General features: G+C 43.9%; 1 protein-coding gene and 1 long non-coding RNA gene across 10 annotated transcripts in view; one reads left to right on the top strand and one right to left on the bottom strand.

The window, feature by feature from the left end:
* Positions 1-2,161: 2,161 nt before the first annotated feature.
* EPC1 (enhancer of polycomb homolog 1) overlaps positions 2,162-25,396 on the top strand; it is a 67,911-nt gene continuing 44,676 nt past the window's right edge. For 2 of the 9 annotated variants that reach the window (XM_027450538.3, XM_027450537.3), the window contains exon 1: positions 22,575-23,530. In XM_027450538.3, coding sequence (XP_027306339.2) covers positions 23,378-23,530 — 153 coding nt within the window. In that variant the 5' untranslated portion in view covers positions 22,575-23,377. Of the gene's footprint in view, positions 2,332-3,038; positions 3,143-6,161; positions 6,261-22,572; positions 23,531-25,396 lie in introns of those variants that run through there. The other 7 variants (XM_072033770.1, XM_005027876.5, XM_072033771.1 and 4 more) reach the window with 7 other exon arrangements.
* On the bottom strand, positions 4,841-24,038 carry LOC106019628 (uncharacterized). The gene is made up of 4 exons (XR_011807076.1): positions 23,604-24,038; positions 22,005-22,125; positions 7,078-7,306; positions 4,841-6,242 (listed from the first exon to the last, which is right to left on the bottom strand). It is a non-coding gene; the product is annotated as an uncharacterized lncRNA (long non-coding RNA).

Here is a 25,396-nt window from a genome sequence, read left to right as displayed (position 1 = left end):
GCCCACAGGCCATCCTCCTCCTCCAGACCATGGTTAGCTCTCCAGAGGTAGCTCCACCATCCGGCAGAGCTGTGTGGCCCTTTCTGCCTTCCCCACCCTTCCAATCAGGGCTGGTGTTTTTGGATGGACGTTTAAGCTATGGGACGTTGCAAGGAGGCTAAGACTTCACAGAAAACAGGTAACAGGATAAGGAACCTTCCTAGCTTGCATGGTCCTTCTGGTGCCGACCAACCCGTGTACTAACACCTGCACTAACAGGCCTGAGGTGGCACTCACTCACTCTGTAGCGGTTCATATCATGAATGCTGCTGTGAGAAATAGCACTTACAAATTCACTAAACACATGCCAGGAGGCAAGTTCAGATGAGCAACATGTAGTGGTAATGGTTAAGAACAACACTTTTATTCCTACAAAAAAACATGGTGACTTTCAAAACAAAACAGAATCTCAACAGCTTCATCTCTTCAAACCCATCAAATTTAAGCTACTGTATATTTTTTCCTAGGTCTTGTTGACTGCTAACAGGCCTGGTTTATGCTTCTTGTATTCACCCCACCTTTTAAATCCTTTCATTGCCTGTCCTTTCCTATATCAAATATAAGCTTTGCATTTGTATATTCAATGCTATCATGGCCTACCTCCCCCTTCATCATTTTTCTGTCATTATGAAGAAATTAATGCCAATTTTATTAGACTTATGTAGTTCATCTGCTTCTTTTTCATACAAGTTTCTTTGTGCTTTCCTCCATGCTGTCCTTCCTGTTGGAGAAGTTCTCTCTAAACAACCATAAGAACAATTAATTTTCTTCATCAAATCCCACCTTATGTCTTCTTTCCCATGGCGTATACACAGAAACAAGGTTGGGCTGATGCTGTGTTGCAAACTGTGCCTTCCTGGCTGATCAATACAGGCTCATTGTTTCCCTCATCTGTCCGTAGCCATCTGCTGTCTTTTGTCTCACACTTTTGAGCTCTTCAGGGCAGGAATTATCTATTTGCCCTATATTTCTGTGTGGCATATTATTATAACCATAGTCCAGGATTAAGGCTGCTAGATATCAGGAGAGTACAAACAAATAACAATTATGACAAAATTTGCTTTATGTCATTTTACAGATAATTTTTTTGCAATTTAAGGCCTAGAAATAGGATGTGGTTAAGGAACAAAACCCCTCAATTTCACTGTTTGTTATTATTTTTTTTTTTAGTGCTTCTGAAAAAGGTTTAGAATAGCAGTGGAGGGGAATATTAATTCAAGCCTTTTAAATTAGCGCTGGATCAGGCTCAGCAGGTCTGACAGCCTGTCTCCACCGTGACTCCTACTAAAGGCAGTGAAAAGACTCTCCTGGGAAATGAATCAGGCCCTATGGGGCCCAAGAAGCAGCGTGCAGGAGGAGCTCTGCTACTGCCTAGTGAGGCTGCTGGCTGCGATGGAGGACCACATATTGACATTTTTATCATCATCTCTAATTTGAATATGCCATACCTCCGTGTTTATTTAGTTAAGGTGAACACCAAGAAAAGTTTAAGGTCGTTACACTATAGAGGGGTGTAGCAAATGAAAACGCAACATTATTTCCACAGAAACCCTAACTCGGGGAGGTTACTGCGAGCCACCAACGCCACCAGGCAAACATTGCAAAATGGATATCTATGTGCAAGAGCCCCAAATTCCCGATCCCGACGAGAATGCCCATTCCAGCGTCCTATCTGCGGCTACACGCTCACTTCCAGGCTACGGGGGCGATTTAATCCCGCGCCGAGCCCTGGAAGTGGGAGAATTTGCCAGCATTTTGCCAGCCGCCTTCCAGCAGCCGAGTACCTGACTCAGCTCCCGAACTGGAGCCACAGCATCGAATTTCCCAACCCACTTCAGCTGAACGCCTGCCAAGATAGGTGAAAGACCTTATAAATATGTAAAGCAGGAAGTTCGAATTACACAGGGATGTAAATTTCCAGTGATTGATGCCCTTTAAAAAAAAATAAAAAATAAATAATAATAATAATGAAATCCTCGAGAAAGTCCGGCGCCGGGGAAGGTGGTCCCCGGCCCTGGTGCCTGGTGGTGCCGCCCGGAGTTTTGGGGCCGCATTGTACTTTTTCGTGCCGATTTTTATTTTGGATTTTCTACCACTTCCTGGAGGCCAGGGGGAGGCACGGTGGGAGGAACCAAAAAACTCGGTGCCACAGCCATTTTGTTTGTGGGCAGCATGGTAGAATTCTGTCAGTCAGTCCGAGGAGGGGTTTTTAAAACGGCATTTATGGAAAAACTATCCCCGCCGTGACGGGCGTACCCGGTGAATTTAGCGTTAATTTAGCTCTGGCGGAAGGTAGGTGGTTCTAGCGCGGAAGGAAAGCGAGGATTTCGCTGGGAATTCAAGCCTCCCGCTTCCCAGCCTTTGCTTCGGGCATGACTGGGGCTTTTCCAGCCGCCTGGGGGGGGCTGAGGTGCGGCGGGGCCGGGGGCTGGCCCCGGGGTGCCCCCGCCGCCGGGCCCGGCCGAGGGATGCGCTCCCGGGCACCAAGTTGCTGCGGGGCTGCCGGCGGGGTGGGGCGGCACGGAGGGAGGGAGAAAGGCGAAGTCTGGGCGTTATTTGCTCCAGCTGCCTCTATTTATTCGTTCTGGGGAGGCGGCTGCTGGCGTTGGGAAAGAAGAAGGAAAAAAAAAAAAAAAAAAAGAAAAAAGGTGGAGGCGGGGGTGGGCTGCGTAGTTTTGCAGTGTCACCGAAAACCAGCGCTAGACTTTGGTCCTGGGTGGCTGGAAGGCGGCTGGAAAATGGCACGCCGCGTTTTTCCAGGCGGTGGCGGTGAAGATGCTGGGGGGGAGGAAACCAGGGAGCCGGGGGCGACCGTGGCAAAGTTGTGACCCCGGTGGCTCCCCCCCGGCATCGCCCGCAGAGCCCGGGGAAGCCGCCGCCTTCCTCGCCCTCCAGCCAGGCGGGGGCGGGGGGAGGGACCGGGGAGGGGGGGGGGGGAGAGAAAGTCTGACTTTTTTTTTTTTTTTTTTTTTTTTTTTGCATTTGCGAAATATTTTAAGGATGTTCGGGGAGCCCTTTGCGGCATGGAGGTGGCTGGCGGTGGGAGAGCGAGTATGCGGTCCATATTGTTCCAGGCGCTCTGCAAGGGCTGCCTTCTCCCAAGGTAAGTTTGGGCTTTTAACCGAAAATATTTGTGGGGTTTTATTATTTTTCCCCCCCGTGTGTTCGTGCTGTGGAGGGTTTGCCTTGTGCTGGCGAACAAAACAGAGCCTTGTATTTTTCTTAGCTTTGATCTCGTGTGTATTCCACCCAGCGATGTCTCCTTAATAGCGACAATTGCTAAAGTCAGTTTTGCTTCCTCTTTAAAATTGGCACGCCGAGCTTACCAACGATTTAAGTTCGATTTCAGGGTGGAAGAACTCGGGTATTTTTGTTATTTTTTTTTTTGAGATGGACTTGGCTTTTCCTTCTGGCTTTTCATCTGGGGGGTGGTTTCCTTACCGAGTCACAAACGTAGCCCTGGCCGAGTGTTTTCCCGTCTTTAGCAATACAATGCAGCCCCGAGCCACACGGCAGCACAGCACATTATGTCGCTGCTCGGCGGCGGTGGCCGTGGTGAAAAAGAGTTTAAAAATGCCATTTGCGATGGCTCTTGATGGATTACTTTGGTCTAAACTACGGGGGGAAACTGCCCTTGGCATGGCGGAGGTGGGGATTGACATCGCAGGGTTTAGATGAAGTTATGGCTGTTAGTAAACCGTGACCTTTTTATTTACAAATTAGCGCTGTTACGGCAATTAGCTCCGAGCATTAGTTATATAAAAGCTCTCGTTTCGCCGCTCCCCGTTCGGATGGCTGGCGGGGGGGGGGGGGCGTTTTATTTCTGTGCCTCTTTTCCTTCTAAGAAAGGTACATTTGGGAGACATTTTGTAATTTGGGGCATTTTTCTCGGCGCATTTTCCCTCGCACGGGGAGGGGGGGTCGGGAGGTTTTGATTTTTTTTTTGGGGGGGGGGGGTGGGGGGAGCCCCTTTTTGTGTTGCGCCGAGCTGCGGCGGCGGCGCTGTGGCGCTCCCGCACGTTCCGGGCCCTGGCGGACAAGGAGGGGGGGGGAACGGGGACCCAGGGGGATTTGGGGGGTATCCGGGGGGGTTTGGGGGCAGGTGGGGTGCCGGCAGCCCCATTACATCCCCGCCCCGGAGGTGCCCGGAGGGGGAACGGCGGCCCGCAGCGGGCACGACCTCACCCTGCTGCTGCTTTGTGGAATGGAGCTGGTTTTATTCTTTCCCTTTTTTTTAATCTCCATCCACCTAAAGATTTTTTTTTTTTTTTTGGTAATGGGATTCTCGGCCCCACCCCCTTCCCCGAGTGATTTTGCGGTGGCCGCGGAGGAGCTGTGTGTAGCCGTGCAATATGGAAGGCAGCGCTCGGCTCATTGTGCGGCTCGCCCATTGTCTGCCGGGGGCCGGCCCCACCGCGGCCCCCGGCCCTGGGAGCTGGGGCTGGGAGGGGGCTGTGGGGGACGGGGAGATGTGACCCCATTTCTGCAGGGTGGAGGTGGGATTCACCCGGAGTGGGTGGGTTTCTTCTTCCCTGCTCTAAGTGGAGCATGAGTTTACATAGACCTACATATATATACATATACATATATATATATAATTATTCTGCCTTCTTTCTCTTTTGTTACAATCTACCCCTCACCTCAGTTCCCAGTGTAAATGTTTCGGAAGGCGCTCTGCTAACAGCCATGTTCGGTGGTTAAGAAAACAGGAGTGATTAATGTTGGAAGAAGATGGGTGGGAAGACATAGGCAAGCCTGTGAGCACAGCCTGCATTAAAAAAACTCAACAGGTTCAGGGAAAAAAAAAATAACATTAAATTCACCACGCTTTTAAGGCATCCTTGTGGCTATTATTATGGACTAATGTGAAGCTAATAATTTTACAAACCTTTGCATCTTACACCTTAATATGTTTATTGCTTTTAAAGAATAAATTTGACAAGTATTTTACTGTTTGAAAACCATCTTTGCAGTTCTCTTGTGCATTTTCATCTTTAAAAATGCATTTGGCCTCTTTTTAAAGAAAGTTTGCTGATTAAGTTATTTAGTTTAATGCAAAGTGATGTGCAGCTTCAGGTAATGGTCTCTCTCCTTTCCTGTAATGGTCTCCCTCCTTCTCTCTCTCAAAAAAAAAAAAAAAAAAAGTGAGGTAAAATTTAATTCTATCCTAGGTAAATATGTTTTGTAACCTTCCTTCAGTAAGAGGAATTTATCTTCAAGACAGCAGTTGTCTTCCAGGATCTCTTTTCTCTGTCAGACAAGATCTGCTTTTATCAAGTCCTGGCTGCAACATGGAGCCCTGCTGGCCCATGAAGGTTCATTATGAACATTACATCTTCAAGTCCCTCATACTTTTTCCTAGATCCAAGAGTTGTACCAAGCTATGGGCCTTCTGCGAAGAATTTTGGACATTTTCCATCTCTGAAACCAGGTTGCCAGATCACAAGGTTGGCACTTGAGGTTACACCAGTAGCAGTAAAGCCACTTCTTGAATCTATTACAGTAACGATAAATCTTGGAGAACCTCTGGGTCATTCAGATTTAAGTAATTCTTACACGACTTTCCTTTTCTTCTTTACATCATGTAGAGCAGTGTTCAGTTTGCTCATTCATTGATAACAATATTGAACAAATGATAAACTTCTGAAGGCCATTTCATGTTTCTGCTCTTCTTGCTATCCTGGACTATGGAAGTGGTGACTTCTTGTGACTGCAGTGTGTGCATGCAGGCCACAAACAAACTGATTGCTAGTGATCATGCTGCTGAGAGGCAGCTTCTAGCTCTGGTCAGCAAAAATATGAATTCTGAGTAGAAATCCGCTATTTTCTCCTCTTTGGGCAGGGCTATTATTTATCATTGGTTGTGGTTTTGCAGCTTTGCTGCATCTTATGAAAGCATCTACTCTCGCTCTTACCAAGAAGTTACAAGGTAAGAGGAATGAAGTGCTGATATTTTGCAACTTAGTGGTTTCCTCACTTCTCTCCTGCTTCTTTTTTGAGCCATTGTTGAACAAGAAACAGTTTCCAGCAGACGTGTTGCCAACAAGGAATAAGAATTGATTAAGATTTAGTGTTCTCTCAAAGCTAAGTCACAACTAATTTACTTCCTGCATCTTCTGCAGAAATGTCTGGAAGACACATTACTGAGGAGTGGCTTTGCCTCAACTGCACGTCTCCCAGCCGCACTCCTGAAATGTCTGTGCCTGTCCAAAACACAAGAGGTTGTAGCTTTTGTTGGTTTTGTTCGTTTGTTTGTTTTGGAGGGGGTCTTAATTTTGTTCCCTATGTACCATTCCAGTTCTCAGATAGCAAAACTAATATGTTTTTCTCCTAATACACTTTCCCTTTTACCTAGAAACTTTGTGTAGGCTCTATATACTTTTTCAGGATATGTGGCTCTCCTGGCTTAAAACTAATTGAAATATAGCATCTTATCATAAACTAAATAATACTTTTAAGATGTTAACCCATCCTGACCCTTCAGCTGGACCTGTGATTGATCAATATATGTTCTGCTTGCCTTCATGACAATATTACTAGTATTATATACTCAAGTAGGAGACAGAAGGTAACGCTGGCTGGCTGTAGAGGTGCCGGGTGTATGTTACAGACCCCAAGCAGATCTAACCAGCTTCCAGAGTTAGCCAATAATGATGTGAAGACAGCTCCCCAGATGTGTGCTAGTGGTATAAGAGAACATCATCTGGGACTCAGTTCAAATCACAGCTGTACCTCCTGATGTATTCACTCCATATATAATTGTTCCCTCTTTTCCTACATGTGGTAACACACCTTGATGGCTTTGACTCCTGGCTGTTCCCTTTTGAGGGTTCTAAACTATTGGTTGATTCTTTGATTCAACACTCAACAAGGTTTAGGGAAGTGGGATAAAAAGGTTTCTCTATTTTATAAACCCATCTGACATAGTCTTGTTTCTCACCTTTCTTGTTATCTGTAGTACTCCACATCATACATGTCAGCATCAAATCATAGTAATGAATACTTTTTAAAAAATATATATATATCTTTAAGGGTAACCTGTTTCCCAGCTGTGAACAAAGTCTGTCTGTCTTGCTCCAGACTCTCGTTCTTCCATGCCTCTTGCAGACTGCAACTTGTATGGCTCTTCAGTGTTATGCATCAGAGGAAGCTGCATCCAGAGGTTAAAGCATCCTTCCAACTAGCATTCTTCATATTTTTCCTCTTTTATCAAATGGCTCAAGAAGGTAATTCATGTTATAATAGAGGTCCAAATCCTTGAGACAATCTAGGATTGTAAGTGCTTTAGTAAATACACGTGGGTGGGGAAAAAATAAATCAGTGCTTTGAAACAATTTCTCTGATTTGCTGTTGTTCACAACAAAGCAAACTTGTGTGCTTTTGACACATACAACCATTGGTTTCAGCCCCCCAGGGCTTCTTTAGATTCTTAAGTCATGTTTCCAGTATATCATATTACCACAGGCCCTGGCAGCAAGATAATATATTGGTACTATATGTTTCCTTAATAGGATGTTCATAAGTTTTTCTACTGATAATAGCTAGAGCCTAAAATTGGTGTGCAAAATTTGACCCCTAAAGTGGGCACTGAAGTAATTAAAAATTACATACGTTTCCTAAAAATGACTCTTTTTACCTACCTTAAATATTTCCCCTGTAAACAACAGAGAGAGAAAACGGAACTGCTAAATATTTTGTGAGTGCTAATCCTCGCTGGATGTGCAGGAAATTGAGATACTGCTTCAGAGATCCCAGATGGTAAATGGATGGTTGCTCAGAGGCATACAATACCATACAACAGGAAACAAAATGTAGGAAAAACCAGGAATAGTGAACAGAACCAAGGACTTGTTGCTCCCAGAGCAGTCCTCTTTGTGTCAGGTTCCATTTTGCTTTTTCTCTGGGAACAAACATATGGCTAGATGTCAGAGTAACAAACCCGTGAGATGGTGTTAACTCATGCTTCAGTGGATTAACAGTAAGTTACGCTTCTGAGTAAATTGGAATCAATGTATCATAAACGTTTAACGTAGAACTTGCTTTACCTGACTTTAGATGGGGAGTGGAGTGTTAAATCTGTAACCATAACTGCTGAAAAGAAACAGGTTGAAGATTCTTAAAAATAATAACACAAATATTTTGTGTCTATTTGGAGGTGAAGAATGGTTTAAACTTAGCTAATTATCCTGACCAGATCATCACCTGCCTAGTATGACTAGCTCAGGTGTGAATATCCATACTTAATCGGATAAATTCCACACCCTAATGTTTGTTTTCACCTTGACATGTGTGTGATGTAGGTAATGAAAAGTTAGTTCTTAATCCTCTCTCCTATTCAGAGCTTTAAGAAACTTGCTAAATACAAGCAAGATCTCTTTGACCTTAAGAGGTATATGCAGCTTGAATGTTCACTAACACAAATAAGGAGGAGGTCTTCATGTTTATTCAAACAGGATGAAAAATAGGTGACGCAACTCTGGGCCTTTCAGCACTATAGGCATCCCTTAGGTCTTATATTTGCTTATTAGGAATCTTGGTGCTGCTGATACAGCGTGGTAACTAAAAGAATAATTTTGTCAGAGTCCTTTCACCTGGCAGCTTTTCATCTTCTGTAATGCCAGGCCTAGACAGAGTATACATCTTTAGCCTGATGTATTGGTTCAGGAAGTTTTTTCTTGAAGAAAAATTAAAATTTAATTTCAAAATGTTACAATACAGAGCAATTGTGTTATTTCTGATGGTCTTAAATGGATCCATACAAGGCAGAATACCTTGATGAAATTCACCACTGATTGTGGCATTTTCTTTGAATTGTGAATATGCAATCAGCTTTTTTTTGACAGAGAGGAAAACTCTTTATATCTGACTCCACATGCACATATTCTGGACCATATCCATTTACAAGCACTCAAAGAATGAGAATTCCACAAAAACGTGTTCTAATTTCTGTTGTCATCTCTGAATCAATTTCCCAGCTAAAAATCTGCTGTCGCAGCAGGTTAGAAATTCTAGGCAAGGATACTTTCAGATGAGCTACTTTAATGTGAGAAACTGTCTTCCATCCTGTCTTCTACGTTCTTTGATATTTTTCAAATTTTACTGTTACATTATTTTAATTAGGCTATGTACTTCTGTGCTAACAGCCTTCTTGAGTTGCTTACAAATTAGATGAAGTTGTGCAAACTTGGCATCTGTGACCAGTAGCTGGCTTGTGCACAGGCCCCTGTGTTAGTGACAGTGGTGTCTGTCTCCTCTTGGAAGGTGAGAGTGCCAGACAACTGTAAAACAAGCACGTTATTTAAGAGAACCAAGTATCTGTATTGGAGTGAGGGAGAGAGCCTTAACTAGTACTCTAAATAATTTGAGAAGACCACTTTGCACTTGTTTGTGTTTCTCAGGATGCCCTTACACTGGACTTGAGGATCTCACCTGAAATATATATGGTGTCCTGGTCTATTTTGAAGACTACTTCAGTATCTAAAAGGGGGTAGACTTAGTCTGGATATTAGGAAGAAATTCTTCACTCAGAGGGTGGTGAGGCACTAGCACAGGTTGCCCAGAGAAGCTGTGGATGCTGGAGGTGTTCGAGGCCAGGTTGGATGGGGCTTTGAGCCCTGGTCTAGTGGCAGGTATCTCTGCCCATGGCAGGGGGGATGGAACCAGATGGTCTTTAAGATCTCTTCCAAGCCAAGCCGTTCTGTGACCTCTAATCTACACAGGGTGACCAACCCCTTAGCCCATATCGAGTCAGCTTTAGTTTTCTGAGCCCACACATAGAGGCACAGAGAAAATAATCTACTTTTTTCTTTCTTCTCAGGGCAACTTATCCTTCTCAACTGAAACACTTTCCCTGTCAACAACTGCCAAACTCCCACAAGTGTTTTGCATTCTCTAGATGTTTAAAGACCTCTAGGAATGTATCTTCAGGTTAACCCTATCAATTTACTATTTTTATGCCTCTGACAGAATCATTTATGTACACACATTCAGATATAATATCACAAAACAGTCTTGTCAATTGGTTTTGTATTCAGCTCTAGCCTCCTCTGCTGGATATGTATGTTCAAACTCAGTTCATTGTTTTCCACTAATAGAGTAGTATTAATTTGAGCCTTCTGAAGTGTGTATACAAATGCTTGCATATAAATATGGTCTTGATTAGTTTGTATCCCAAAGACAAACAGTATCTCTGTAGTGTTCTCTCTTATGCTTAATTTAGAAGTATAAATCAAAATACAGTGTGTAACGTAAAGGAATCTGTATCTGAGGTTGAAATAATTAGTGTTCTCATAAGCTAATAAAAATCCAGAAGTACCATAAAAATCTTCAAATTGAAGACTGAGGAGACAAAAGCTAATCAAAGTAACTAACCATTAAAAACAACTAAAAAAAAAAACCCACCTTGTACTTCAGGATCCTATGTCTATACATGAAACATCCCTCAGTTTACAGACTTTTTAAATGTTAGTCTTGCAGTTCCAGACTTTCAGAATCCAGAAGATGAGATGTGTGTTCATTTTTTTTTCTTTATTTGGAGAAATGTATTGGTTCTAAGTATGGTATAGACTATTTTAGATGCTTGGTTACATCTATGTGACTTTAATACATTCCTACTATATTTTCAGTAACTCTCCTACAAACTCCACTAGCCACTAGTATTTAAGTGTAACAGCCCAGAATTTCACAAGCTGCTGTTTGAAAGGAACAGCACAATCCTATTCCTTTGATCTGGAATTTGAGTTTAGTCATACTGGAGGTGGGTAGGTAGGGGCACTGACATTTAAAAACAAACAAAACTAACCAAACAAAAAAGCTTGGATTTGCCACTAAGTTCCACCCCACTGCCCCTCCCCTTTAAAGGTGTATATTGGGAAATAACCTCTTCATTCCAAGAGGCAAGTATACTTTTCTGCCTCCCAAAAATCTGAAATCCAGCTAATTCCTATCTAGGTATAAACCAGTGATCTCACAAATTGCCTGAGGCAAGTGGATACGAAGCTTTCATTCTGAACCAGGAATTGCAATTTAAAGCATTTGACGTGACAGAGTAGGCATTGGCTATAACTCTGCCTTATTTCACATCAGCGATATAATTCCGAATGTTTGCAAGGACCTGATCGTTCTGTCCAGAAGCTCTGAAGCACTTGAAACAACAGACTGACTTGCAAGAAAGGGTTGCTATCCTAGGAGAGTAAGGTAGTAAAGTAAATGTTTTATTTTAAAAACAAAATGTAAGAAGTTAAAATCACTGAAAATCGTGGATTGAATTTGCTGTAAAGTTGCAAATACATGCACAGGGCCATGCAATTAACAGTTACAGCAGTAAACTTTCTCCAGCTATGCAATGAACGTGGCTTGGCCCCAGTACACTCTTTTTATCCCTTTATCCCAAGTCAGTGTGTGGACACTGTGGCAGCCTAAGGTTTCTGTAGTGATGTGGGGGCTTTTTCTTTTTAACTTAATGGTCAGGTGACAGATTAAAGGCAGAGTCCATTGCTGTCCCTACCATTAAACCTCAGTGTTACCATAATTTTTATATTTGCTCTACCTTTTTAGCCCTTCACCTTATCCTATGTGGAATATCAAAGTAACCTATACTTAGCTCTTTGATTAATGAATTAGCAGTTGTGTTAGGTAGAGAAGGTGGGTTTGGTTTATTTTTTTTTTTTAATTTGGTGGTCTTAATATCTTTTATTATTATTTTTGGTGAGCCCAATCCTCCGCATTTCCAGCAAATATTTTTGCCCTTCTACTGGAAATGCACAATCATGTGATGAACTTGGTAACTGTGTGTTATAAACCAGTATTCTCAGAAGTTCATAGCTGAGAAAAGTGTGGATGGCCTGTGTGCCAAGTTCAAATTTCAGTTACCGTGGCTCTTTTTAACTAGTATTTAATTATCAGAGTAATTAGCATGACACAAGAATGAATAGTGATTTTTAATATTATTACTGATTTGTATTTCAGAATCAAAAATGTTTGGGATAAAATTGCTGTTTTGTTGTTGTTCTTAAGTTCTGAAACTTAGAGTTGTACGGAAATGTACACATCTCTTGCCTGATGGCAGCACCCAAGGTACCTGCTTAACTGGAGGGGTAGCACAGGAGCTTCTCCTTGGGTGCATCTGTAGAAACCCAATAATGAGGTAACAATGTATTGTAAATGCCCAAAAGACTAAAGAAGTTTAAGGGCTACATAGATAGTGCCTTTTAATTAGGAGCTTCTCAAAAAGTCCTAAAGGAGCCTGGAAGTGCTGTTTTCTACAAGTTCAGCCTAGGATCCCACTAGTCCAGGTCCTGTAAGTTTCAGTGAATGTCATACGGGCAGCCAAATACAAGAGATTAGAGCAGTTTTTTACATTCATAATAAACTATTTAATTTTGGAACTTGGTTACTTTTTAAAATTAATTGCTTTACTGTCATTTGCTAGTGGAATAGGAAAAATTGAAAGGAAAAATAAATTGCAGTTGTTCTGGAGGAACAAAAGGAGGAGCAAAAAGTCTGCAAACGCACTAAAGACTTACATCTTCTAAACTAGTAGTATTTTAATGCTGTTTATAAACACAATATTTCAATTAATACTATAAATTCAATTATACTATTGAAATTAAGTGCTTATGCTGGGTGCTAAGGAGAAAAAAAAGGACCAGTGTCAACATCTGATGTGTTAATTTGATGATCTGGTTACTAATTTTTATATTCAGCATTGGACTTATTAGTACTCAAGGAAGGGGAAAGTACTCATTCAATTTAGATGAGAATTGTAGATAATTATAAAAGTCTTTAAAAAATTCAGCTTAGATTCGGTAAAGAGAGAAACTGTTAGGCGAATAAAGTAGAGCATCGGGCAATTCACAGTAGGAATTGTGTATTTCATATAAGTTGCATAATAAAGTTTGTAAACTACTGCATTGCTATTCTTAGAAAATCACATATATGATCACTAGAAAAGAAAATGAATTTAAAGAATAGATATTTTCCAAATCATAGAATAGAGCATAAAGTCAGACATTTCAGGATTTTTTGTTCCCCTCCTTTTTAAAAAAAAAAAAAATAATAACTTCACTGAAGAGTTACATTTTACAACTTTGTCGTATTACTAAATTCTTAGATACTATTTTGTGGAATATTTGCTGAAAAAGATGACTAGAGCATGAATTCAAGGTGTATTTGTGTTTTGGAGGGAGTATATATTATGGAATTGAAGAATAAAGGAGAAACTCCAAATATCTTACAGCACTTAGAGTTTAAGATAACTATTCTGAATCCACTAAAACTTAAAAAGAACTCAAAAAGGGAAAGATATCTCTTTCAATGTAGAAGAGTCTCAGCAGAAGTAATCTTTGTTTCTTTAGCACTGCTGTATCTGACAATCACTGCTTCCATTACTACGTGCTTACACACACAAAAAAAACAAGTCTCCTAAATAATAAGCCATATAAAGGAAACTAATTCCTTTTGGATAGTGCCAGGAGAAGGGAAAAAAAAACCACAACCACCCTAAATCAAAACAAATAAAAATGAACAAAAACCCATACCCAGCAAACCGTTTGTGCTTTCAGATGTTTTAGACAGATAGAGTCTATTTTACCATCCTGTTTGCCTTACAACAAATGTTGACTGCTTAAAATAATAATCCTACTTTAGAAGGAGGTGTAAGTCATTAGTGCCTCTTGCAGACTTTGCTCCTCCTGTGGAGGCAGTGCTTGCAGTGTCTTGAAGATCCTAGTTCCAGTTGTACAAGTAGCAGTGTGATAATAGTTTTTGCTGCTCCTCTGTAAGCTTTGTTCCTTTTCAGAAAAAGAATTGATAGCTGCTAGCTTTACCTCCTCTTTTAGATGTAGCTCAGCGGCACAACCTTTCAGGTTCAGCTTGGGTTTTCAATTCTGCCTGCAGTAAATTGATTATTCCTGGATTACGTTTAGACAGTTTCCCTGAGGATGCTGGACTTCACTGTTACATATGTATGACTGGCCCTACACGTTCTCCAAGCAGGATTACTCTGCTAAAATGGCATCTAATGCCTTCCATTCCGGTGGAAAAAGGTTGCCTGTTCTATATATAATAGAAACTATAAAATCCCACCCATATACAGCTGTAACCAGCCTGTAAGAAAATAATAAATACAGCATTTATAGACTAGTTCAGACACTAGTTTCTTAGGTCAAGGTTTTCAAATATATAGCATATATATTTAGCACAGTTTTACTGTCCTGAGTATGTATTAAGTTGCATGTAGTTTGGTCACTTTCAAATCCTTTTTGCACAGGTTTATCATTCCAGAATTGTGTGGCTTTCACAAAGTGGATCATGTGAGGGAAGAGGGCATTGGCATTAAGCTGTAGTTTGAAAAACAACTTCTTGCACGGGTCCTACTGGATTTCCTTCTGATTTATATAGTTTTTTTTTCTTGAGTTGTTGAAGTGTCTGATCAGATTCCCAACTTGGTGTTCAGTGCAGCTTCATAAGCAGGTTTCCTGATATGAATGAGGGTGCAGTGTGGCTACAGAGAATCATAGAAACAGAGTTGTTTGGGTTGGTAGGGACTTTAAAGCCCATCTAATTCCAACCCCCTGCCATGGGCGGGGACACCTCCCACCAGACCAGGTTGCCCAAAGCCCCATCCAGCCCGGTCTTGATGGAGCATCCACAGCTTCTCTGGGCAGCCTATGCCAGTGCCTCACCACCCTCTGCGTGAAGAATTTCCTCCTAACCTCTAATCTTTTAAATCTCCCCTCTTTTAGTTTAAAGCCATTCCCCCTTGTCTTGTCATTATCTGCCCGAGCAAAAAGTTGCTCTCCATCTTCTTTTTAAGCCCCATCTAAGTACTGAAAGGCTGCAGTGAGGTCTCCCCAGAGCCTTCTCTTCTTCAGGTTGAACATCCCCAGCTCTCAGCCTTTCTTCATAGAAGTCCTACAGCCCTTTGATCATCGTCTTGGCCCCCTTCTGGACCCACTCTGACAGCTCCATGTCTATCTTGTGCCGGACTCCAAGTGAGGCCTCAACAGGGCAGAGCAGAGGGGCACAATCACTTCCCTCCCCTTATGTCCACCCCTCTGTTGATGCAGCCCAGGATGCAGTTGCCCTTCTGGGCTGCAAGCAGCACTGCTGGCTCACGTCAAGCTTTTCATCCACCAGAACCCCCAAGTCCTTCTCTGCAGGGCTGCTCTCAATGAGTTCTCCCAGTCTGTGCTCATGTCTGGGATTGCCCCAGCCCAGGTGCAGCACCTTGCACTTGGCCTTGTTGAACTTGGGCCTGCTTCTCAAGCTTGTCCAGGTCCCTTCTGATGGCATCCCCTCCTTCTGTTGTATCAACTGCACCATTCAGCTTGGTGTCACCTGAGAACTTGCTGAGGGTGCCCTCCATCTCACTGTCTGTCACTGATCAAGGTACTAAAACAAGACCGGTCCTAAGACAGGCCCCTGAGGAACACCACTTGTCACCAGCCTCTACCTGGACATGGAGCTTTTGACTACAACTCACGGCTGGAGCCATTGGGCCAATTCCTTACCCACTGAATGGCCCACCCTTCAAATCCATCGCTTTCCAGTCTGGAGATCAGGATGTCATGTGGGACCATGCCAAAGCCCTTACAGAAGTCTACATAGGTGACATTGGTTGTTCTTCCCTTGTCAACTGATGCAGTCACTCCACCACAGCAGGGCACCAGGCTGGTCAGGCAGGATTTGCACTTGGTGAAGCCTTTCTGGCTGTCTCACATCACCTCCTTGTCCCGCATGTGCCTTGATAATTGCTTCCAGGAGGATCTGTTCTGTGACCTCCCAAAGCACAGAGGTGAGGCTTGCTCGTCTGTAGTTCCTGGTTCTTCCTTTTTACCTTTTTTTAAAAATAGGAGTGATTTTTTCCCTTTTTCCAGTCATTGGAGACCTTGCCTCACCACCAGGACTTCTCAAATATGATGGAGAGGCCTGGCAGTTATATCAGGCAGCTCCCTCAGGACCCTGGGATGGATGCCATCAGGCCCCAAAGACTTGTTCAGTTCCATCAAACCTGCTCTTTGCCTACAGTAGGAGGGACTTTGCTCCTCCAGCCCCTGCCTAGAAGTAACTGTTGTTTCCAGTTTTCCCTTGTCATTTATCAGAAGACATACACTCTCCTTGGCCTTTCTTTTCTGACCAGCGTACCTCTAGAGTTCTTTTTTGTTACTCTTCGCAGCCCTTGCCAAGTTCAGTGTCACCTGGTCTTCAACTTTCCTGATCCAGTCCCTGCTCATCCGGACAGCATCCCTGTGTTCTTCCCAGGCCTCGTGTCCCTGCTTCTGCTGCCTGTGCACCTCCTTCTTACATCTGTTTGACTGGCTTCCTGCCTTCCCTGCTTGGTTTCTTACACGTGGAGGTGGGGAGTTCTTATGCTGTAAGAAAAGCGTCCTTAAAGATTTGCCAGCTCTGATCAGTTCCTCTGTCCCTAAGGACTGTTTCCCAGGGAACCTCATCCACTAGGTCTTTAAATAGCAAAGTTCACTCTTTGGAAGTTCAGAGTCCTGACTTTGCTTTCTGCCAGGCAGATATTCCTTGAGATAAGGAACTCAACCAAGGCAAGGTTGCTGCAGCCCAGACGACCTCCAGTCATAGCCTCTGTAATGAGTTCATCTGCACTGGTGAGCACCAGGTCCAGTACCACTTCTCTGGTTGGTTTGTCTAATACCTGCACCAGGAACTTATCCTCAGCTCATTCCAGGAGTCTCTGGGGTTGCTCACAGCCTGCTGTGTAGCTTTTCCAGCAGACACCTGCATGGCTGAAATCCCCCATCAGGATGAGAGCGTGAGTGCAGTGCTTCTTGTAGCTGAAGCAAGGAAGTGTTAACAGGCTCCCCTGGATCAGATGGCCAGTAGTACACCCCAACCACAGGGCGTCCTTTATTGGTCTGGTCCTTGGTTTTTACCTGCTGGCTCACAACCCATTTGTAGCTTTTTCTCAGGCAACTCTTGATAATCTGTTAATTCTTCAAGGTAGAGGGCAGCACCACCACTCCTTCCCTGCCTGTCTCACCTGAAAAGTTTGTAGCCTTGACTGCAGTGTTCCAGTTGTGTGATTCGCCTCATGATGTTTCTGTGATAGCAATTAACTCACAGTTTTCTAATTGCACTGTGGCTTCCAACTCCTCTTGCTTGTTTCCCAAGCTACACTCACTGGTGTAGAGGCACTTCAGATGGGCTCTCAGCCACATCACCTTTTTAGATGATCACTCTCTATTTCATTTAGGACAATTCAGTTATTTCCCTGCTGCTTCCTAAAGTGTTGGTGTTCCCTGGTTCTTCCCTGTCACTCAGAACTACATCTCCTTTCCCACTGAGTTTAGTTTAAAGCTCTGCTAATAAGCCCAGCCAACTTGCTGCCCAGAATGCTCCTGCCACAGCTGGCCAGGTGTGCCCCATCTGGTGTCAGTGTCCCAGCTCACAGATCCAGCCCCCTGAGGTGGCAGCAGCCACATGCCAGTCGTTCACCTGATCTGAAAAAGGAGAAAGAACAAATTGGCAGAGCAGAGAGCAGGACTTAACAGTGCTGTTAATGAAGGCGGAACACTATAAAACCAGTCTCGTGCTCAGAGCCTGTGAAATGACAGAACTGTTGTTAATTTCAGCCTGTCTTATTAACTTTATTTTACATTAGGTAGTGCTGTCTTGTGTCTTCCTTTATGTAGTTGTAAAATGTGCAACCCATTGATCAGATAGTAATCCTTTTTATCCAGTTTTTAGTATGGGCACTCGCAACAAAGCGTTGAAACTTCATATTTTGTTGCTAACTTCTGTGTTTCTGTTCTGAATGTTAAGGACAGGTAGCTTTATTAGGCTGCTTTACTAGACATTTCTCATAAGGTACTGTTCATGAGACTACCTGTCATAGGCTTTATGGCGGAAAAAAAATGCTCATGTTTAATGCTTCTGAGCTTCCTATTTTATCAGTCTTTTTTTTTTTTTTTTGGGGGGGGATATAAAATTAGGCAGCTTTGGAATCTAAAGGATTGCTTCCACCGTCTATATGTTGAGTGGTAACAGAAATAGAAGATTAAGTGTTTTATTATCCCTTCTCCCGTCTATTTTGTATTCCAAAGTGTAAGTTAAAAGTGCTTACAAAAAATAAGTAATAAAAGAATTGGTCATGCAGTACGTGTACCTTCCCATTCACTACAGAAACAACAACAAAAATGTGCGTGTGTGTATGACAAAGCACTTTCTCCTCATAGAGACAAGAAGTGAGGAACAGTGATTCACTTGGTCACTACTTCAGGTTATGATTCAATAAGAACTTCCGACAAGCTTTGTACCTGTTGCATCTCAACTGTGAATGCCTTAAGTAACTGAGTGAATATACCACATCATTCTTTGAGATACCAAAACTATGAGACATTAAATTGTCTTTCAGAAACTGCCAGAAGTTATCACAGGTGTTTTGCACCAGCTTTGTAGTGTGGTATCTGAACGCTTTACATGTTTGACAGGTCCATTATCTCATTTATAACAGGTAGTTGACATCATCAGATAAAGTGAAATTTACTAGGAATGACACCAGCTAATTTATGATTGAAATCTTTGTTGTTAAGGTAATTTCTACAATGTGTCTACTTACTACTGTACTTAGTGTAGCATAAAACTTCATAAAATGAAGAACCTGTAGTGTCATTTTTGCCTACACTTACTTCATTTTAATCCATACTCCAGTTAGTTGACCATGATGACTTAAAAGAATATAGCTATCTGTAATGATATGAAACATAAATAAATGCAAAAAGATAGCTGAGGATCAAACTTGCACAGAAGAATCATTAGCAAATGTAAACCAGGAATATGCTTACAGAAAACATCGTCTCTTACCATAAAACAAAAGAGCCGTTTACTCTTTTCCAAAGAGTAAATTATGAAAAGAAAACAAAGCATGGGAATTCCCTAAGTTGCTATTTCTTAATATGTGATTATTGAAAATGGGGGAAAAAAGATCAGTGATACTTTTTTGTCAGTTCAGAGTAGTCAACTGTAACAAAGCTCAAAGGCCAAACATATCTTATCAAAATCGTTATATAATTAAGTGATGAGAGAGTGAGCTCTACGGTAGTAGAAATTGGTTATAAAATAGGCTGAGAGTGGCGGAGGGTGTGGGGGGGAAGGCAAATACTTATGGATAAACAAATTAGTATATAGTATACGCAGTCTATTCCTCAATTTATGAAAACAGGGTAGCATCTTCTGGAAAAAGGTCTTTTTAAATGGTTGACAAATGAGAAATTTGCCTTACCCTTAACATATTCTACTCTTAAAATCTGCTACAGTTTTAAGTAGGCACAAGAAAAGTGGGGTCAGAAAAGATGCATATATGTACAGAGTCAAATGTACTGGGATTTCTAATCCTAGCTTGACTCTGGATTCTTTTTTTTTTTTTGGGGAGGGAAGGCAAGGAAGTAATCTTGCAGTGAGGCTGGAGTGTGGAATGAAATCAGATGTTCACTGCTACTACTGGCTATTGCTGTGAAGATTTTTTTTTTTTTTCAAATAAATTTGCTTTCCATAAAACTAGAACAGAAAACTCATATATGTAATATCAGCCATTATATTATACAAATCAGCCTCTGTACTATACGTGTTTTCAGTTTTTAGCGCTCTTATATTACACTTGCCTTTTTATAACATCTCTTTATTTAAAAAAAAAAAAAAAAAAGGAGGGGGGGGATAGTTGAACTGTCTCGTAGCATTTTATATCCTTAAAATATAGAGCTACTTGATTCCAGAAAGCACCTATAGTTTAAGCTATATGTCCTTTGTGCATAGCTGTTTTGTGCCTAGAACCAATGACTGCTGTTGGAATAGAAGACAATATTAGGCACCTGTTCAGAAGACAACTCATATTTAAATAAGCTACTGAAAGTCTTTTTTTTGACTCTGAGAAATTTTAAGCCACAAAACTAAATACTGAAATTTGTAAAAACCTGTCAAATGCTGTGTAGAACTTGCAAACAAAAATAGCAAGTTAAATAATTAGGCTTCATAAACCTGAGTTAGATGCTCTAACAAGAGACCCCTGTCTGTAGCTACATAGATCAAATTGTTGGATCCCCTCCCTTAATGCCTAATCTGAATCCAGTGGTTTTGACTGAATATTGAAATCAGCTTGTATTTACTATCCAGACAGCTGACATATTAAAACTGTTTTACTAAACTGAAAGAAGTTTGTACAGCTCGTTTTTAAGTATTTTGAGATCATGAAAAGATAGCGTTAGAGGCACTTGTTTGATACTCCAAAGAAGTATTTTCATCAGTTTGTAAAAACAAAACAAACAAAAACAACCACCAGGAATTCAAATTGCTGTATTCTTTACGTTTCAGATTCCTTCCAGTTCATTAAATTTTACTTTTTACAACAGATACCGTACAATTTCTCAACTTTAAAGTAGAGACAGACAGGATAATGCTCGTCTATTGTGTTGTTTGTTCATTTAATAAACCAGACAAACAGCATAACATATAATGGTTCATCTTCTGTATGCTAAAATTTAGTATAAATGTATTTATTTATTATATTTAGGATTAAAGAAGAAAATAGCACTTCTCTCCAGAACTAAATTTGTGCTTACTGATCTTTTACTGAGAGCTGTCAAAGCCTTTTTGGTCATTATGCAAAACAGGATACCAATTTTAAACTGACAACTGTCATAGCAAAGTACTGATGTCTACAAATGTAACGTAAGCATTTTGGTAAATGCTACAAAAATGGCAAAACTTAAAATATACCTACATGTCCTAACTGAAAGGAAGGTAAAATAGAAATATTTATCAGTGTTTAAACTCCTGCCTCAGAAAAGTTCTATACTTTTCCTATTATCACCCTGACAGAAGCCTGTGCTGATGTCAAATTGATTTGGAATATCCTTGCTTTCAAATTGCATTTCTCATCTCACTAGCAAATTAATTCAGGTATTTTTGTGGACTAATCAAATTCTGCTACAAAATCTGTTTTATTGGTAAAATAATAAAAGCTGATGAATGAGCTTCAGGCCAAAATTTTGTCTTAATGCATGCTGTCCTATTCGTATCTAAATGTTATCATCCATTCTGCGTGTTCTGCACTTTTCTCAAGCCTGTAGTGGGGTTAGAAATGCAAAGGTCAATTAAGGATAAGTTTAGACTTGAGCATTCTTTCTTTATAGTTCAGAATGTTTTCTATACTTTGCTTTTCATTGGAGAGTCATATTTAATTGCCTTATTTGTTGCCTAGCTGCCAGGTATTTCATTTCCAGTTAGTGTTTTAGGTCAAAGGAAATCTATGATAGTGTGTTGCTATTTATTTATTGTCATTGCATTATGTTTGCTAGTTGGATAAAATAAATTATTCAGTATTTGTGTAAAACTGTAGATGTTTTATATGCAACTTATTTTAGGATTTCTTTAGGATTACTATTTCTGGCTAGGGAGCGCTTAAGCTTTAAAATGAGCATAAAAAGCAATGTGCAGTTTTCACATCTGGTTCTGATGTAATTACTGAAATACAAATTAATACAATGATACTCCTTAGTTCATGCCAGTATATCTAAAAAAAAAAAGTGTTTTTCTTAAAAAAAAAAAAAAAAGTCACATTCTTCTTAGGAGCTGTATTGCTGTATTCCACTGCATTACCTATTTCCAATACAGATTAAAAAGGTGATGAGATTAATACAAGCAAAAATTATTTATTTTTATAGACAGAATAGATTTGAAAAATTACCAAGTGAATTAAGACTTTTTAAAAAATCCTTTTGTTACACTTACGTCCTTTTTCCTAAAGTTCTATTTCCTGGGAGTAATGTGTGATAGGAAAGGAACAGGTTTTGTCTGCTGCTTCTTATGTAACAGAACAAAACGGTAAGATTTTGCTTGAAACGTGGAGGGATATTGAAATTCAAACAAAACACATTTTTTTTGGTACTTTTAAAACCAGAAGCATGTGAGTTATGATTTAGGTGTAGAACTGGAGTTACCTTATAACACAACGCAACCCCCAGACGTGTTCAAGCACTTGCTGCGTTCCTTAAATAGCTGGCTGCAGGGATGGGCAGGGGGAAGCGCTTTTTGACGTTTGTAAGGCTGCTCTGGGACGACCTGGGGCAGAGCAGAGAGACATTATTGAGATAAGTGAGGCTCTAATTTCCCATCCTCTGCTTATAGCAGAACGCTGCATCCATTTAATCAAGTCATTGAGACACAAACTAGCTTACCTAATGAGACATCTAACCATTAGTTCTACCCCTCTGCCTGTAACGAGCGTGCTTCAGCGGCTAACCGAGCGATAACTTAAACCCAGGCAAGGGTTAAACCGCTTCACGTGCCCGCACTTCGCGAGCGCAGGACGGAGTTTGCTGAAAAACTCGGGGAAACCGCGGAGCCGCTCGGCGGGCGGCCGCTGCTGACAGCTCCGCGCGGGGCTCCCTCAGCAGAGCGCGGGCTGGCGGCGCTGGGGGGTGCCGGTGGGACCGGGAGGGCTCTCCTCAGGACCGGGGGGCTCCCAACGGGACCGGGAGGACCCTCGGGACCTGGGGGGCTCCCAACGGGACCGGGGGGCTCCCCTGAGGCGCCGCGGGGCTCGCTCCGGGCTCGGGGCGCTGCCGCCGCCTGAGGCGCGATCCCCGCGCTGCGACCGTTGGCGCCGCGCCCTGAGGGGGACGGAGGGGAGCGGAGCGCTCGGCACCGCTGTGAGGCTGGGGGGCGGCTGAGCCCCCTTTTTCCTTTCCTTTTCCTTGTTTTCACCGCTGGAGTGTGTGTGTGCGTGTGAGGGGGATATTTTACCTCAGGGAGGTGCGTGTGTGTGTCTATGTGTGTTTGTGTGGGGACGTTCGGTACCGCCCGAACGCCGGAGCGGCGGTTGCCTTCCCCGGCGGAGCAGCGCTGAGGAGGAGGCAGCGTGAGGAGCGACTCGCCGCCTCCACCTCCACCCATCCCGGCTCGGCCGGGCTCCGCTGGGCTCGCAGCCCTCCCGCGCTGCCGTGCCCGCGCTCCTCCGTGCCCGCGCTGCGCGCGCTCCCCCCCGGGCGGCGCTGTGCCCGCGCCCCTGCGCGATGCAGTGTGGGAATGGCTGTGGCGCTGGGGTTGGCTGAAAGAGGCGGCCAGTCGAGGTTTAATGTCCGCCATGTTGGCCGTGGCGTATTGAGCGGAGCCGGAGCGGCGGAGGAGAGGAGCCAGCGCCCAGCCCAGCCGCGCCAGCCGGCGCCGCCGGGCCCCGTGTGGGAGCGCGCCCCGCCCCGCCGGGGGAGCCCCGGTCTCTCCATGAGAGCGCTCGGCGGGGTCCGGCTCTCAGCTCGGAGCGCTCTTGCTGTCGCCCCCCCCTCCCCAGCCGGAGCCGCCATCGCCGCCTAACATGAGCAAACTGTCGTTCCGGGCCCGGGCGCTGGACGCGTCCAAGCCGCTGCCCGTCTTCCGCTGCGAGGACCTGCCCGACTTGGCCGAATATGCCTCCATTAACCGGGCCGTGCCGCAGATGCCCACGGGCATGGAGAAGGAAGAGGAGTCGGTACGTGAGACCCCCCCCCCCACCCCCCCCCCCGGCCGGGTCCCTCCATCCCCCCCGCACCCGGGGCCCCCACCTTCGCCTCTGCGCAAGCACAAAATGGCCGCCATCTTCTCCCCGCTCTCCCCGCCCGCCGGGAGGAGGAGGAGGAGGAGGAGGGGGGGGGAGGCTGAAACCGGGGAGTGCGGGGAGGAAGGCTCCGCGCCCTGCCGCCCGTTACCGCTCCCCCCTTTACCGGTGCCCCCCCTTTTACACCGCTCCCCCCCCCCACCCGACCCCCCCCCAGGGGCGGCCGCTGGCCCCTTCCGCCGGGCCCCGCTAGGCACAAAGGGGGTCACGTGATCCCGCGCCCGGCCGCCATTTTGTCTCCCGGCTGCTCGGGCCGGGCCTTGTGCGGCAGCGGGCGGCGGGCGGGCGGCGGGGCGGTGGCGGCGCTGCCCCGCTGGGGGGCGCCCCCGAGCCGGCCGCGGGGAACGAAGGAGGGAGGGAGGGCGGCCGCGGGAGCGCGCACGGCTCGGGGGCGCGCTGCCGGCAGCGGGAGAGCGCCGGGGGGGGGGGGGAGATTGGGGGCGAGCGCGGTGTGGCGGCCCCTCCTCAGGTTTCCCTCAGGTGATGGGCCCGGCAGGGCCGCACCGGTGTCTGTGTGCCGCCCGGGTCGGGGTGGGTTTGTTGGGGGAGTCGTGAGGTGAAGTTGTGGGGTGGAAGCACGCGTATCGGTCCCGGAGGCAGTCCCCGCACGCTGATGCGTTTCTCGGTGTAAGGAAGTCTGAGCTGGGTGCCAGAAATCCGCCGCTGCCTCTCGGTTGTGCTGTGTGAGGGAAGCACGAAACTTGCGGCTTCTCCAGTGTCAGGCTGTGATCGTTCCGTCCCCACAGCCCGGGGTGGCTGTAACGTCTGATGACCCCTACCGCTACAGACCCTTGTTGAAGTGTTTGGGACTATCACGTTGCTCGTTCCTTCTGTCTCCTAATCATTCCCTTAGTATACTCGGCTTTCTCCACTTCTACGTTAAGTGCAGCAAACGGGTGAGAGCGGTGGAACTGCAGTTATGTAAACAGGCTTTGAAATCGTGATGAGAACAAACGTGACAACTTCGTACCCTTTCAGTTTTGCCTGCTGTCAGGCTGCCGTTGTCCTTCGAAGGTGACAGGCTGTCAGGTTCCCGTTTGTATTTCTAGATGTAGTAGCGAGCTTTGAGTTACTTCTCTAAAACTTAAAACACATAAACCTTCCTCAAACATCATCTTCTGTTTGTGGTACTGTTGGGCTAAGTTAACCAATTCTGTGAATTCTTATGAAATGTCACGGAGGCTGTATGTATTCTGGACAGTTAGTGCCCTTTGCATGTTGTCTCCATTCAATAACTGCTCTCTTGCTGTTTGTTTTTTTTTTTCCTCCTGTTACTGTAAATGCCTGCATTCTAACATAATTTATGTAACATTTCAAAGTTTGTGCAAGTCATAACTTTAAACATCCACTGAAATATATAGTTTGAAGTTGCTTTTTTTTTTTTTTAAGTGATAGTGTTCAAAACTTTATCGTGATATCCATTTAGTAGTAGTGTTTAAGCAGTAAGTAGTTATGCTTAGATCCTCTCGGTTCGTTTGATGCAGTAGATGAACTCCAAAGCAATACCTGTAGATTCTGATATGAGAGAGCTCCTGTAGTTTCAGCTTGCACCAGAATTTCAAATTTTGTTATGTTTGTTAGTCAGCAAGTGTCCGTGCATGCGTTATTTATATAGGAATGTTAGATAACTTTCGCTTTCACTGTTTGCCTTGCAGTTACAAATCCCGGGGATTGAAAATTATACGGGGTAACTCCATAGCTTCCATAAACCCACAGATATGTGTCTTAGCTAAGGAAGAG

This window comes from Anas platyrhynchos, chromosome 2, assembly GCF_047663525.1.
Source record: "Anas platyrhynchos isolate ZD024472 breed Pekin duck chromosome 2, IASCAAS_PekinDuck_T2T, whole genome shotgun sequence".
In the NCBI taxonomy this organism is placed as follows: Eukaryota; Metazoa; Chordata; class Aves; order Anseriformes; family Anatidae; genus Anas; species Anas platyrhynchos.
The sequence above is the reverse complement of the archived record's forward strand: the minus strand, read 5'-3'. Positions and strand labels throughout refer to the sequence as shown.